Source organism: Macaca fascicularis, chromosome 6, assembly GCF_037993035.2.
Source record: "Macaca fascicularis isolate 582-1 chromosome 6, T2T-MFA8v1.1".
Taxonomy (NCBI): Eukaryota; Metazoa; Chordata; class Mammalia; order Primates; family Cercopithecidae; genus Macaca; species Macaca fascicularis.
The window spans coordinates 167413471-167426097 of record NC_088380.1 but is presented as its reverse complement, the minus strand read 5'-3'; the positions used below and the strand labels follow the sequence as shown (position 1 = coordinate 167426097).

Genomic DNA, 12627 nt, shown 5'->3' with positions numbered 1-12627 from the left:
AAAATTGTCAGATTCACCAAAGTTGAAATGAAGGAAAAAATGTTAAGGGCAGCCAGAGAGAAAGGTCGGGTTACCCACAAAGGGAAGCCCATCAGACTAACAGTGGATCTCTCGGCAGAAACTCTACAAGCCAGAAGAGAGTGGGGGCCAATATCCAACATTCTTAAAAGAATTTTCAACCCAGAATTTCATATCCAGCCAAACTAAGCTTCATAAGTGAAGGAGAAACAAAATGCTTTACAGACAAGCAAATGCTGAGAGATTTTGTCACCACCAGGCCTGCCCTACAAGAGCCCCTGAAGGAAGCACTAAACATGGGAAGGAAAAACCAGTACCAACCACTGCAAAAACATGCCAAAATTTAAAGACCATTGATGCTAGGAAGAAGCTGCATCAACTAACGAGCAAAATAACCAGCTAACATCATAATGATAGGCTCAAATTCACATATCACAATATTAACCTTAAATATAAATGGGCTAAATGCTCCAATTAAAAGACACAGACTGGCAAATTGGATAAAGAGTCAAGACCCATCAGTGTTCTGTATTCAGGAGACCCATTTCATGTGCAGAGACGCACATAGGCTCAAAATAAAGGGATGGAGGAAGATCTACCAAGCAAATGGAAAACAAAAAAAGGCAGGGGTTGCAATCCTAGTCTCTGATAATACAGACTTTAAACCATCAAAGATCAAAAGAGACAAAGAAGGTCATTATATAATGGTAAAGTGATCAATTCAACAAGAAGAGCTAACTATCCTAAATACATATGCACCCAATACAGAAGCACCCAGATTCATAAAGCAAGTCTTTAGAGACTTACAAAGAGACTTAGAATCCCACACAATAATAATGGGAGACTTTAACACCCCACTGTCAACATTAGACAGATCCACCAGACAGAAAATTAACAAGGATATCCATGAATTGAACTCAGCTCTGCACCAAGCAGACCTAATAGACATCTACAGAACGCCCCACCCCAAATAAACAGAATATACCTTCTTCTCAGCACCACATCACACTTATTCCAAAACTGACCACATAGTTGGAAGCAAAGCACTCCTCAGCAAATGTAAAAGAAAAGAAATTATAACAAACTGTCTCTCAGACCACAGTGCAATCAAACTAGAACTCAGGACTAAGAAACTCAATCAAAACCGCTCAACTACATGGAAACTGAACAACCTGCTCCTCAATGACTACTGGGTACACAACAAAATGAAGGCAGAAATAAAGATGTTCTTTGAAACCAATGAGAACAAAGATACAACATACCAAAATCTCTGGGACACATTTAAAGCAGTGTGTAGAGGGAAATTTATAGCACTAAATGCCCACAAGAGAAAGCAAGAAAGATCTAAAATTAACACCCTAACATCACAATTAAAAGAACTAGAGAAGCAAGATCAAACACACTCAAAAGCTAGCAGAAGGCAAGAAATAACTAAGATCAGAGCAGAACTGAAGGAGAGAGACACAACAAACCCTCCAAAAAATCAGTGAATCCAGGAGCTGGATTTTTGAAAAGATCAACAAAATTGATAGACCGCTAGCAAGACTAATAAAGAAGAAAAGAGAGAAGAATCAAATAGACACAATAAAAAATGATAAAGGGGATATCACCACCGACCCCACAGAAATACAAACTACCATCAGAGAATACTATAAACACTTCTAAGCAAATAAACTAGAAAACCTAGAAGAAATGGATAATTTCCTGTATACATACACTCTCCCAAGACTAAACGAGGAAGAAGTTGAATCCCTGAACAGACCAATAGCAGGCTCTGAAATTGTGGCAATAATTAATAGCCTACCAACGAAAAAAAGTCCAGGACCAGACGGATTCACAGCCGAATTCTACCAGAGGCACAAGGAGGAGGAGTTGGTACCATTCCTTCTGAAACTATTCCAATCAATAGAAAAAGAGGGAATCCTCCCTAACTCATTTTACGAGGTCAACATCATCCTGATACCAAAGACTGACAGAGACACAACAAAAAAAGAGAATTTTAGACCAATATCCCTGATGAACATCAATGCAAAAATCCTCAATAAAATACTGGCAAACCGAATCCAGCAGCACATCAAAAAGCTTATCCACCTTGATCAAGTGGGCTTCATCCCTGGGATGCAAGGCTGGTTCAACACACGCAAATCAATAAACGTAATCCAGCATATAAACAGAACCAAAGACAAAAACCACATGATTATTTCAATAGGTGCAGAAAAGACCTTTGACAAAATTCAACAGCCTTTCATGCTAAAAATTCTCAATAAATTTGGTATTGATGGAACGTATCTCAAAATAATAAGAGCTATTTATGACAAACCCACAGCCAATATCATACTAAATGGGCAAAAACTGGAAGCATTCCCCTTGAAAACTGGCACAAGACAGGGATGCCCTCTTTCACCACTCCTATTCAACATAGTGTTGGAAGTTCTGGCTAGGGCAATCAGGCAAGAGAAAGAAATAAAGGGTATTCAGTTAGGAAAAGAAGAAGTGCAATTGTCCCTGTTTGCAGATGACATGATTGTATATTTAGAAAACCCCATTGTCTCAGCCCAAAATCTCCTTAAGCTGATAAGCAACTTCAGCAAAGTCTCAGTATACAAAATCAATGTGCAAAAATCACAAGCATTCTTATACACGAGTAACAGACAAACAGAGAGCCAAATCATGAATGAACTCCCATTCACAATAGCTTCAAAGAGAATAAAATACCTAGGAATCCAACTGACAAAGGATGTAAAGGACCTCTTCAAGGAGAACTACAAACCACTGCTCAGTGAAATAAGAGAGGACACAAACAAATGGAAGAACATACCATGCTCATGGATAGGAAGAATCAATATCATGAAAATGGCCATACTGCCCAAGGTAATTTATACATTCAATGCCATCCCCATTAAGCTACCAATGAATTTTTCCACAGACTTGGAAAAAACTGCTTTAAAGTTCATATGGAACCAAAAAAGACCCCGCATTGCCAAGACAATCCTTAGCCAAAAGAACAAAGCTGGAGGCATCATGCTACCTGACTTCAAACTATACTACAAGGCTACAGTAACCAAAACAGCATTGTACTGGTATCAAAACAGAGATATAGACCAATGGAACAGAACAGAGCCCTCAGAAATAATACCACACATCTACAGCCATCTGATCTTTGACAAACCTGACAAAAACAAGAAATGGGGAAAGGATTCCCTATTTAATAAACGATGCTGGGAAAACTAGCTAGCCATAAGTAGAAAGCTGATACTGGATCCTTCCCTTACTCCTTATACAAAAATTAATTCAAGATGGATTAGAGACTTAAATGTTAGACCTAAAACCATAAAAACCCTAGAAGAAAACCTAGGCAATACCATTCAGGACATAGGCATGGACAAGGACTTCATGACTAAAACACCAAAAGCAATGGCAACAAAAGCCAAAATTGACAAATGGGATCTAATTAAACTAAAGAGCTTCTGCACAGCAAAGGAAACTACCATCAGAGTGAACAGGCAACCTACAGAATGGGAGAAAATTTTTGCAATCTACTCATCTGACAAAGGGCTAATATCCAGAACCTACAAAGAACTCAATCAAATTTACAAGAAAAAAACAACCCCATCAAAAAGTGGGCAAAGTACATGAACAGACACTTCTCAAAAGAAGACATTTATGCAGCCGACAGACACATGAAAAAATGCTCATCATCACTGGCTATCAGAGAAATGCAAATCAATACCACAATGAGATACCATCTCACACCAGTTAGAATGGCAATCATTAAAAAGTCAGGAAACAACAGGTGCTGGAGAGGATGTGGAGAAATAGGAACACTTTTACACTGTTGGTGGGACTGTAAACTAGTTCAACCATTGTAGAAGACAGTGTGGTGATTCCTCAAGGATCTAGAACTAGAAATACCATTGGACCCAGCCATCCCATTACTGGGTAGTAACCCAAAGGATTATAAATCATGCTGCTATAAAGACGCATGCATACATATGTTTATTGTGGCACTATTCACAATAGCAAAGACTTGGAACCAACCCAAATGTCCATCAGTGACAGACTGGATTAAGAAAACGCGGCACATATACACCATGGAATACTATGCAGACATAAAAAAGGATGAGTTCATGTCATTTGTAGGGACATGGATGAAGCTAGAAACCATCATTCTCAGCAAACTATCACAAGAACAGAAAACCAAACACTGCATGTTCTCACTCATAGGTGGGAACTGAACAATGAGATCACTTGGACACAGGAAGGGGAACATCACACACCAGGGCCTGTTGTGGGGTGGAGGAAGCGGGGAGGGATAGCATTAGGAGATATACCTCATGGAAATGGCGAGTTAATAGGTGAAGCACACCAACATGGCACATGTATACATATGTAACAAACCTGAACGTTGTGCACATGTACCCTGAAACTTAAAGTATAATAAAAAAAAATTTTTTTTAAATAAGAGCCATAGTAACAGATGTGAGTATATGCCCTTATAGAATGCTTTCCTACAGGGATGTCCAAACTTCTTGCTTCCCTGTGCCACATTGGAAGAATTGTCTTGGGTCACACATAAAATATACTAACCCTAACAATAGCTGATGAGCTAAATCATCATCATCATCATCATCATCATATCATAATGTTTTAAGAAAGTTTATGAATTTGTGTTGGGCCACGTTCAAAGCCACCCCGGGCCACATGTGAGCCGTGCGTTGGACAAGCTTGTGGTTTAACAGCTTTTAGAGGACTTCCAGAGAACATTATCACATGTAATCTTCACATTGACCCCAGAAAGAGAATATCATGATGTGTATTATAATGATCTGAGACTTTTATAGATGCAAAGATTCTCCCTAACTCACAGCAGGTAGAAGACAAAGCCAGGACTTATATAGGGGTCTTTTGACTCCAACCCCAGTGTGCTTTCCATAGCAGTACATTGCGGAGCTCAGCCATGTTACAACTTCTTCACCAATAGGGCCTGGAATGAGGCTCCGGCAGCTCCCTGAAATGCAGTTGTCTTTGCTTTCCTCCACTCACATGTCCTCAGGCCATATGGGATATCAAGAGGAGAAATAGAAAGGGGAAACAATAAGAATAATACCACAGAAACCGTAGATTTATAGGCAAATTACTTTTAAAATACACAGAGTGAGCAGAAGGAGACAGGCAGAGAAGGGCCTGAGGTCCTGGGGAAAGGACCTTGCTGCAAATGAGAGGTAAAGTCTGTCACCTACTCTGAAGAGAAGGGCGCCCCTTGTGCCTTAGGTTTGTGAACTTGATTCATCCCAAATCCCTCATGTCCTGAGTCATTCTCCATATCCTCTAAGAGAGCAGCCTCATTGCTAGATTTCTGTTTAGGGCCCTTTTTCCCCAAAACAGCTCAGGCCAACAGCCAGCCTTTCTCAGCTTTCAACCTGGGCTCCAGCCTGCCCCTCTCAGACAGATTTCAGGACAGAACTCTCCCAGCTTCACTCAGCTCCCTGCACCTCCTCTTCCTGGTTGCCGCTCTGGGAGACCTGTCCATCCTGCACCTGCCTGGGCCTCATGGATGAGTCCTAAAAGTCCAGTTGGACAGTGGAGTAGCTAACTCATGGAATGAAGGAGAATTCCTTGCTGTGCTCCTACATCCTTGCTGTACCCAGCAAGGAGAACACCCTCAGGCCTGGCACCCACAGATGGTCTGCACCTTCTTCCCGAGCAGACCCACTGGTCTGATGCCTCTGGGTTTCCCAGAAGCTTCTGTGGGTCTCGTTAATTTAGAATCTCCCTAAGGCTGCACAGGCTGGCTAGAAGATGGACAGTTTTTAATGATCTGTTTGAAAGTTAGGGGTGTCCAATTTGAAAAATGTGACTTTTGAACCAAAGAATCTCTACAGAGCGGTGGTTCTCAACCAGGGACAATCACCACCATCACCAGCACCACCACTCCAACCAGGGGACATTTGACAATGTCTAGAATCATCTTTCTTGCCACAACTGGGGGGGGGGGGGTGCTGTTGGCATCCATTGGGTAGAGGCCAGGGATGCTACAATGCACAGGACAGCCCCCCACCCCAGCAGAGAATTGTGTAGTCCAAAATATTAATAGCACCAAGGTTGAGAAATGCTAGTCTAGAAAAAGTATAATAGAGCATCCTTGTAAATCAAGAGTCCTAAGTAGACAGCAGCTATAAGATAGCAAATCATTTTCTACCATTCTTTGAAAATGGAACATTACAACTGAGAGAAGTAGAAGCCTCTCTCATATGCTATCACTTCAGAACACCCTAAAATCAATCTTGAAACCACAAGCTACCGACAGTGAGGCAAGCAAGATTCATTAGACCAATATTAAATCCACAGCCAGCCTCCTCCTTAATAAATAGAGGGAGCAGTGGTGGGTCCTGAACCTCAGTCATTCTTAGACCACCTTTATGATTTTTATCATATTCAGTAAAATCTGTCTACCAGATTTTTAATTACCTTACTTTTTCTAAAATTTATTTGAAAAGGAAAATTTATGTCACTGGGCCCTATGGGAAACCAGGATCACTTGCTATTCTTAAGAGGTAAAAATTAATACAATGAAATCAAAACAGTTATATTCTAACTACAGATTATTATTTGCTATAGCATCCTTTGCATTAAAAAGTAGGATAGACAAACATTAGAATAGGGTCAAGAATATACCAGCATGAAATGATACATCCTCCTTCACATATTCAGCAGAACTGAAAATAGAAATGACTCTGATTTAGTGTGGGTGAGTGGGGTAGTACTTTAGGTACCCTAATGTAGTAAAAATCTCAATAGGGTGGGTGTCTGTGACCTAGGTTCCCTGGTTTTAGGATGTCTCATGTACTAGTTGTATAGCCTTTGAAAAATCTCAGCCACTCTGAGCTTCCACTTTTTCATAAGTAAAAATAATCACTCTGCTAATTTCCCAGACCACAAAGAGTCAAAATCATGTAAGCAAATGTAGTTTATAAACACAGTGAGGAATCATAAGTATTAAAGGTATATTGAGTGGCAGTATGGCACTCTGCGGCCAGACTAGTTTTGAATCCCCATTCTGCCATTTCCTGGCTTTATGAACTTGCCTCAGTTTCCCTATCTATAAAGTGGGTATGATAATATGCCATATCTTATGAAGTTGTCATGAGACTTGAGTGAAAAAGGCTTATAACTGGACTTAGCAATAAGAAGTACTGAAGAACTACAAGTTTAAAAACAAGCTCTAAGAGTTCGGATTATTATTTTTCTGTTCTCCCCAATAGTTTTGGAAAGTTACATTTAAGCTTGCTGAAAATCTCAAGGGAACGGCATCAGGATAGAGTAAAAGCCAGACCTCGGGTAATAAATGGAGTCAATTGGACTCAGAAGTTTCTAGTGTGAGGTGGAAAACTGCAATGCTCCCTGGACTAGAAGGAAGAAACTATCTCTACTCTTAGGATCTGCCTCCTAGGCACAACTGGCCATAAGCCAGTTCCCTTGCACTTTGCCCCTAAAACAATTTTGTTTGTTTGTTTTTTAAACTGACAGCAAATTTATTAAGAAAGTAAAGGGATAAAAGAAGGGTTACTCCATAGCAGAGCAACCCCTTGCCTTTTTTTTTTTTTTTTCTTTTTAAGATTAAGTCTCGCCCCGCAGCCCAGGCTGCAGTGCAATGGTGCGATCTCAGCTCACTGCAACCTCTGCCTCCCGGGTTCAAGCGATTCTCCTTCCTCAGCCTCCCAAGTAGCTTGGATTACAGGTGCCTGCCACCACGCCTGACTAATTTTTTGTATTTTTAGTAGAGATGGGGTTTCACCATGTTGGCCAGGCTGGTCTCAAACTCCTGACCTCGCGATCCACCCGCCTCGGCCTCCCAGAGTGCTGAGATTACAGGGTTGAGTCACTGCACCTGGCCCTACTGGTTGCCCATTTTTATGGATATTTCTTGATTATATGCTGAACAAGGGGTGGATTATTCACAAGTTTCCTGGGAAAGGCATGGGCAATTCCCAGAGCTGAGGGTTTCTCTCATTTTTAGACCATATAGGGTAGCTTCTTGACGTTGCCACGGCATCTATAAACTGTCATGGCTCTGGTAGGAGTGTAGCAGTGAGGACGACCAGAGGTCACTCTCATCACCATCTTGGTTTTGATGAGTTTTGGCCGGTTTTTTTGCTTCACTCTGCATAAAAACATTTTGAATGTGAGAATTGAAGCCAAGGCTTTTTCACCAGAGTTCTGCCTTTTATGTTGGTAAATGACAGTTTTCTCAGGGTGGACAATTCCCTCCTAATGGTCTAGCTCCCACCCAGACCTCCTAGGAGCAATGAAGAGATCTGCCCTTGAACATGAAGGGAATTAGATTCTGATCTACCATCACTTTTCTGAAAAAACAGGGAGGAGAGGGATCATGTTCACTCACCACTTCTAGTTCTGTGACACTACCCAGTAACAGCATGGAGAGACCACCAAACCACCCCCTGTCTTTTATTCATCCTCACCAGGGAGCATCCTGACCAGACCAGGACTGGCGTTGGCTGTGAGAGTCTTCTCCTTCGAGGCTGCACCATCAGAAACACTGAGATGGCTGTTGGCATTGTCATCTATGCAGGTCATTGTCCCTGGGTAGTTCCTTTTGTCTGAATTTTCCTTTGTCCTTCCCCTTCCATCCCCTCCTCCAAATCCATCTTCAGTCAATGGGAACTGACAACAGTTCACAGTAACTTTCCATTTACTCATGTAACTTCCCATTTCTCAGCTAAGCAAACGGAGGCTAGGAATCATAGCAGTTCACTCACTCTACAGGAGACATGATGAGATTCTGAGTTAATATCACCCATCTGCACAAGACAGGGAAAGGGATTCATACTCAATCACCCCAATGGTTTTGTGCTACTAACTAAAGTCAGAATGAAGTGTATCTTCTTGAGTCTGTGGAATAACCTCACCAAACTTAACAACTTCCCCTTTGGAGCCTCAATTTCCTCATTTGTACAGTGGGGAGAATATTTGTATCTGTCTGATAGAGAGTTTGTAAGGATCAAATTACTCAGCACATGAAAAGCATCCAGCACTGCCTATAGCAAAGAGAGGGCTAGTGGGTTTTAGTTGTTTTTGCAGTTATGTTTTTACTATTACCTTTATTTATTTTTTGGCTCCAGATATGGAGGCCTATCTCTCCTTCCAACTTTGATCCTGCTTTCCAATGAAAAAAGATAATAGCAGGACTTCTCACAATGAAATCTAAACTCTTGGAGGGCAGTCTTGGGGCTGCTGTATGTCTAGTACTTAACACCAGTGCTCATAGGTACTCAATGCACCTGTTGTTACATGAACACCTGAAGACTTCTGCCACAACAGAGGAAACAGGGTCTCTCTGGAGCATCTACCTTCACTGGAAAACTCCAGAATGTGTTTTCTTCTGAGTCTTCCACTAACTGGGACACTCTGGAATAGTTTGCTTATTTGCTTTTGTGTTTGGTTTGTTCTCCATAGAACACCACTTCCAATGGACATAGAAGAGCATTTAAATATCCATCTACCATAAGATTTACTCTTTGGGATTGTCAAAGAAAAACAGTTCCTTTAAAAAATAATGTCACAATTTAGCCAGCTTTCCCTAATTTGGGAGAGGGGCATCATATTTGTCAGTTGAGATGACTTATTTCAAAGACCTTTAGCAATGGAGTTCAACACCATCTGGTAAACCTATTAAAAATGAACTCTCCAGCAATCTCCACTCTACCAAAAAAGAAAATAGTAATCATAACCACATAGATTTAGAGCTTCGCTTCTCTGGCTTAACAGAAATAAAGAAGAAACTTTGAGTAGGTGATGGGAGTGGTATATAGGCGGCAGATGGGGAGTGTTAACCATGGCTCCAGCCATTCGGGCTGCCTAGGGTAAAATTCATTCATAGTCTGCATGTTCCTGAACAAGATGGTTGAACTTTCAATGTAAGATGTACTAATAATTTCTGCCTTGTAGCTTTATATGGTTCAAATGAGATTATCTGTGAAAAGGGCCTAATACGACAGTTGGAATACATCAGGCCCTCAAAAATATGAGAAAGAAAAGATACCAGTTGTTTTTAGCATTATTATCTAGAGCTGGGGTTCTCACCTTTGGCACCATTAACATTTTGGTCCATATTATTCTTTGTGACGGGGGCTGTCCTATAGGGTATTTAGCAGCATCTTTGGCCTCTACCTACAAGATGCATTAGCACCCCCCACCAAGTGAGATAACCCAAATTTCTCAAGATGTTGCCAAATGTCCTCTGGGGAGTAAAATCACTCCTGGTTGAGAGCAACGGTCCAGAATTCTCATTTCATCCTTGACATTAGCAATGGATAAAACAGGGCCTCAGAGTCAAAGGCCCAAAAAGGCCAAGATGAGATTTACAGAAGAAAGAGGTTCAATGTAGAGGTGTGTGCTCCTCACAGCAAACATTGAGTCCCAACTTACCAGAAACTAATTTAGTACTTTGTGTATATTGATTTATTTTCCTACTTCATATACAATCGTCTCCATTTTTCAGATGAGGAATTGAAGTACAAAGAGATTCACTCACCCAAGGTCACATGCCTCCTGAGTTGAACTCTCTGCAACCCAAGGTCAAGTATCCACAGAGCTGAGCTCTGACTCCAGAGCCCACACTCTTATCCACTGTCCCATACTGCCTCTCTTTGAACCCAACTCTTTCCAAAAGAACAGAGGGGTCTCAGAAGGCAAGGATCAGGTGGGTGAAGGGGATAGTCCCAGGATCCCTGAATGGAGTGAGGCTGAGAGGCAGGCAGAGAGGCTACAGACCCAGGGGTGCTGCTGGAACCCCCACTCACAATTGCAGCAACTTGAGTCTAATTTTAAAAGCCTAGAGTTTTTTCACTCCTACTGTTTTGTTGCTAGTTTAAATCCACAGGGCAACTAGCTAAACAGCATTAAAGCCGTTTGCTTCTGGAGCTGATGTATTGGTTTTCTTTAATTTTGCACAGAAAATATGTGACTGGTGTTTTTTTCATTTAACTGCTGAGGAATATGGCACTGTAGTTAACATTCAGCAGCCCCAAAGGAGAGACTCCATCTAACAACAAAGTCTCAGTTTGACTCTTAGCTCTTAGGTATGTGACCTTGGGTCCCAGGGGTTGGTGAAAGGAGAACTAGACTGGCAATCTGAGTCTTGGGTTTGCAATGTGACTCTGACATTGACTTATTCTTTCACTTTGGGCAGATCCTTTTTACCCTCTAGCCCTCAGCTTCTCCTAGTAGGGAAGAAGGTGACTGGATGAGATTGGTAGTTTTCAAACTTTGCCATCCTTTCTTTGACCAAAATTGTATGCAAAATTTCAACATGGGAGTGGAGTTCTCCAGGGTTAGTGCTGGGGTGGGGGCCTTTGGTGCCTACTACTCTTGCTCAGGCAACACCAACAACTTAGGCATGACCAAAGAAACAAGGAGGGAAACTACTGGTCCCAGGCACTGTCCTACCACAGGTCTTTTGCACATACAGTTCCTCAGCCAAAAACTCTGCTGCCAGCTCCACTCTCCCTTGAGGCCTCCCTTCAATATCATCTCCTTGGAGCAGCTTTCCCTGAGCAGGATCTCCAACACCACCTCTTTTCCACCTTGGCCTTTTGTTTACTGTGTATTATTTACTTCACAGGACTTATTAATAATGATAATTATCCTTTCTGTCTTCTTGTATATCTTCACTAGAATGTGAACAGTATGTCTTGCCATTGTATCCCACTGCTCGCCCGTAACAGGTGGAACAGAACCTTTGTGCCAATTAGGAAAAGACAGCCCTTCTTTAAGACAGCTTACTATCATTTGCCAGAACTCTGTTCATAATAAACTTATAAATCTTTGGCAACTACAGAATAAGGGCTACGCTCTAGAGTTGTGCAGGGTGCAGCCTGTGCGTGGGAGCTCTGTCAGTGCCCACCACGGTGTCTGGCATGCATGAAGGGGATGTTCACTGAGGACCTGCTGGTAAATTATGTGAGGCCCCTACAGCTGTTCTCAGCAACCTTCTGAGGCAGGGCAAGTTCAAGTTGAAGAGTGAAGCCTCTTTTTTATCTTAAGCTCCTGTGAGATGAGCTGAGGGAATGGTGTAAGACATAGGAAACAGGAGCTAAGGGACTGATTTCCTCATTTTCTCTCAAAGGCCACGAGACGAAAGCCATGCTGAACAACAGCGGCCCCCGGTACAAACGCAGCAAGATTGAGCGGCGCATGAACATAGACATCTTCTTCTGCATTGGGATCCTCATCCTCATGTGCCTTATTGGAGCTGTAGGTATGGGATGTTCTGGAAAGAACAAGGACACAGTAATCGATGTATTTGGGCAAGTTTCTTCAGCTTCCTCATTTATAAAGTAGGGCTAATAAAATGTAAATTCTACCCTGCCTACTTTAATGGGATGCCAATGAAACGAAAAGGCAAAAGAAAATCTCCTAAAAGTAGTATGTGCTCTTTAACTATTCGGAATATCATCTGATATTTATTTGGTCAAGAAACGTTTACTGAACACAGGCACTCTCAAAGCGTGGAAGGAAAACAAGATGAATCAGACTGTATTTGTTTCCCATTGCTGCTGTAAAACATGAACACATAGCCATTTAGAACAA

At 41.6% G+C, this 12627-nt stretch overlaps 1 protein-coding gene across 2 annotated transcripts in view; it reads left to right on the top strand.

Moving 5' to 3' along the window:
• The window catches only part of ATP10B (ATPase phospholipid transporting 10B (putative)), a 273772-nt gene that overhangs the window by 187932 nt on the left and 73213 nt on the right, over nucleotides 1-12627 (top strand). For both annotated transcript variants that reach the window (XM_005558441.4, XM_073994704.1), the window contains 2 exons: nucleotides 8502-8608; nucleotides 12164-12295. In XM_005558441.4, coding sequence (XP_005558498.3) covers nucleotides 8502-8608; nucleotides 12164-12295 — 239 coding nt within the window. The remainder of the gene's footprint in view (nucleotides 1-8501; nucleotides 8609-12163; nucleotides 12296-12627) is intronic.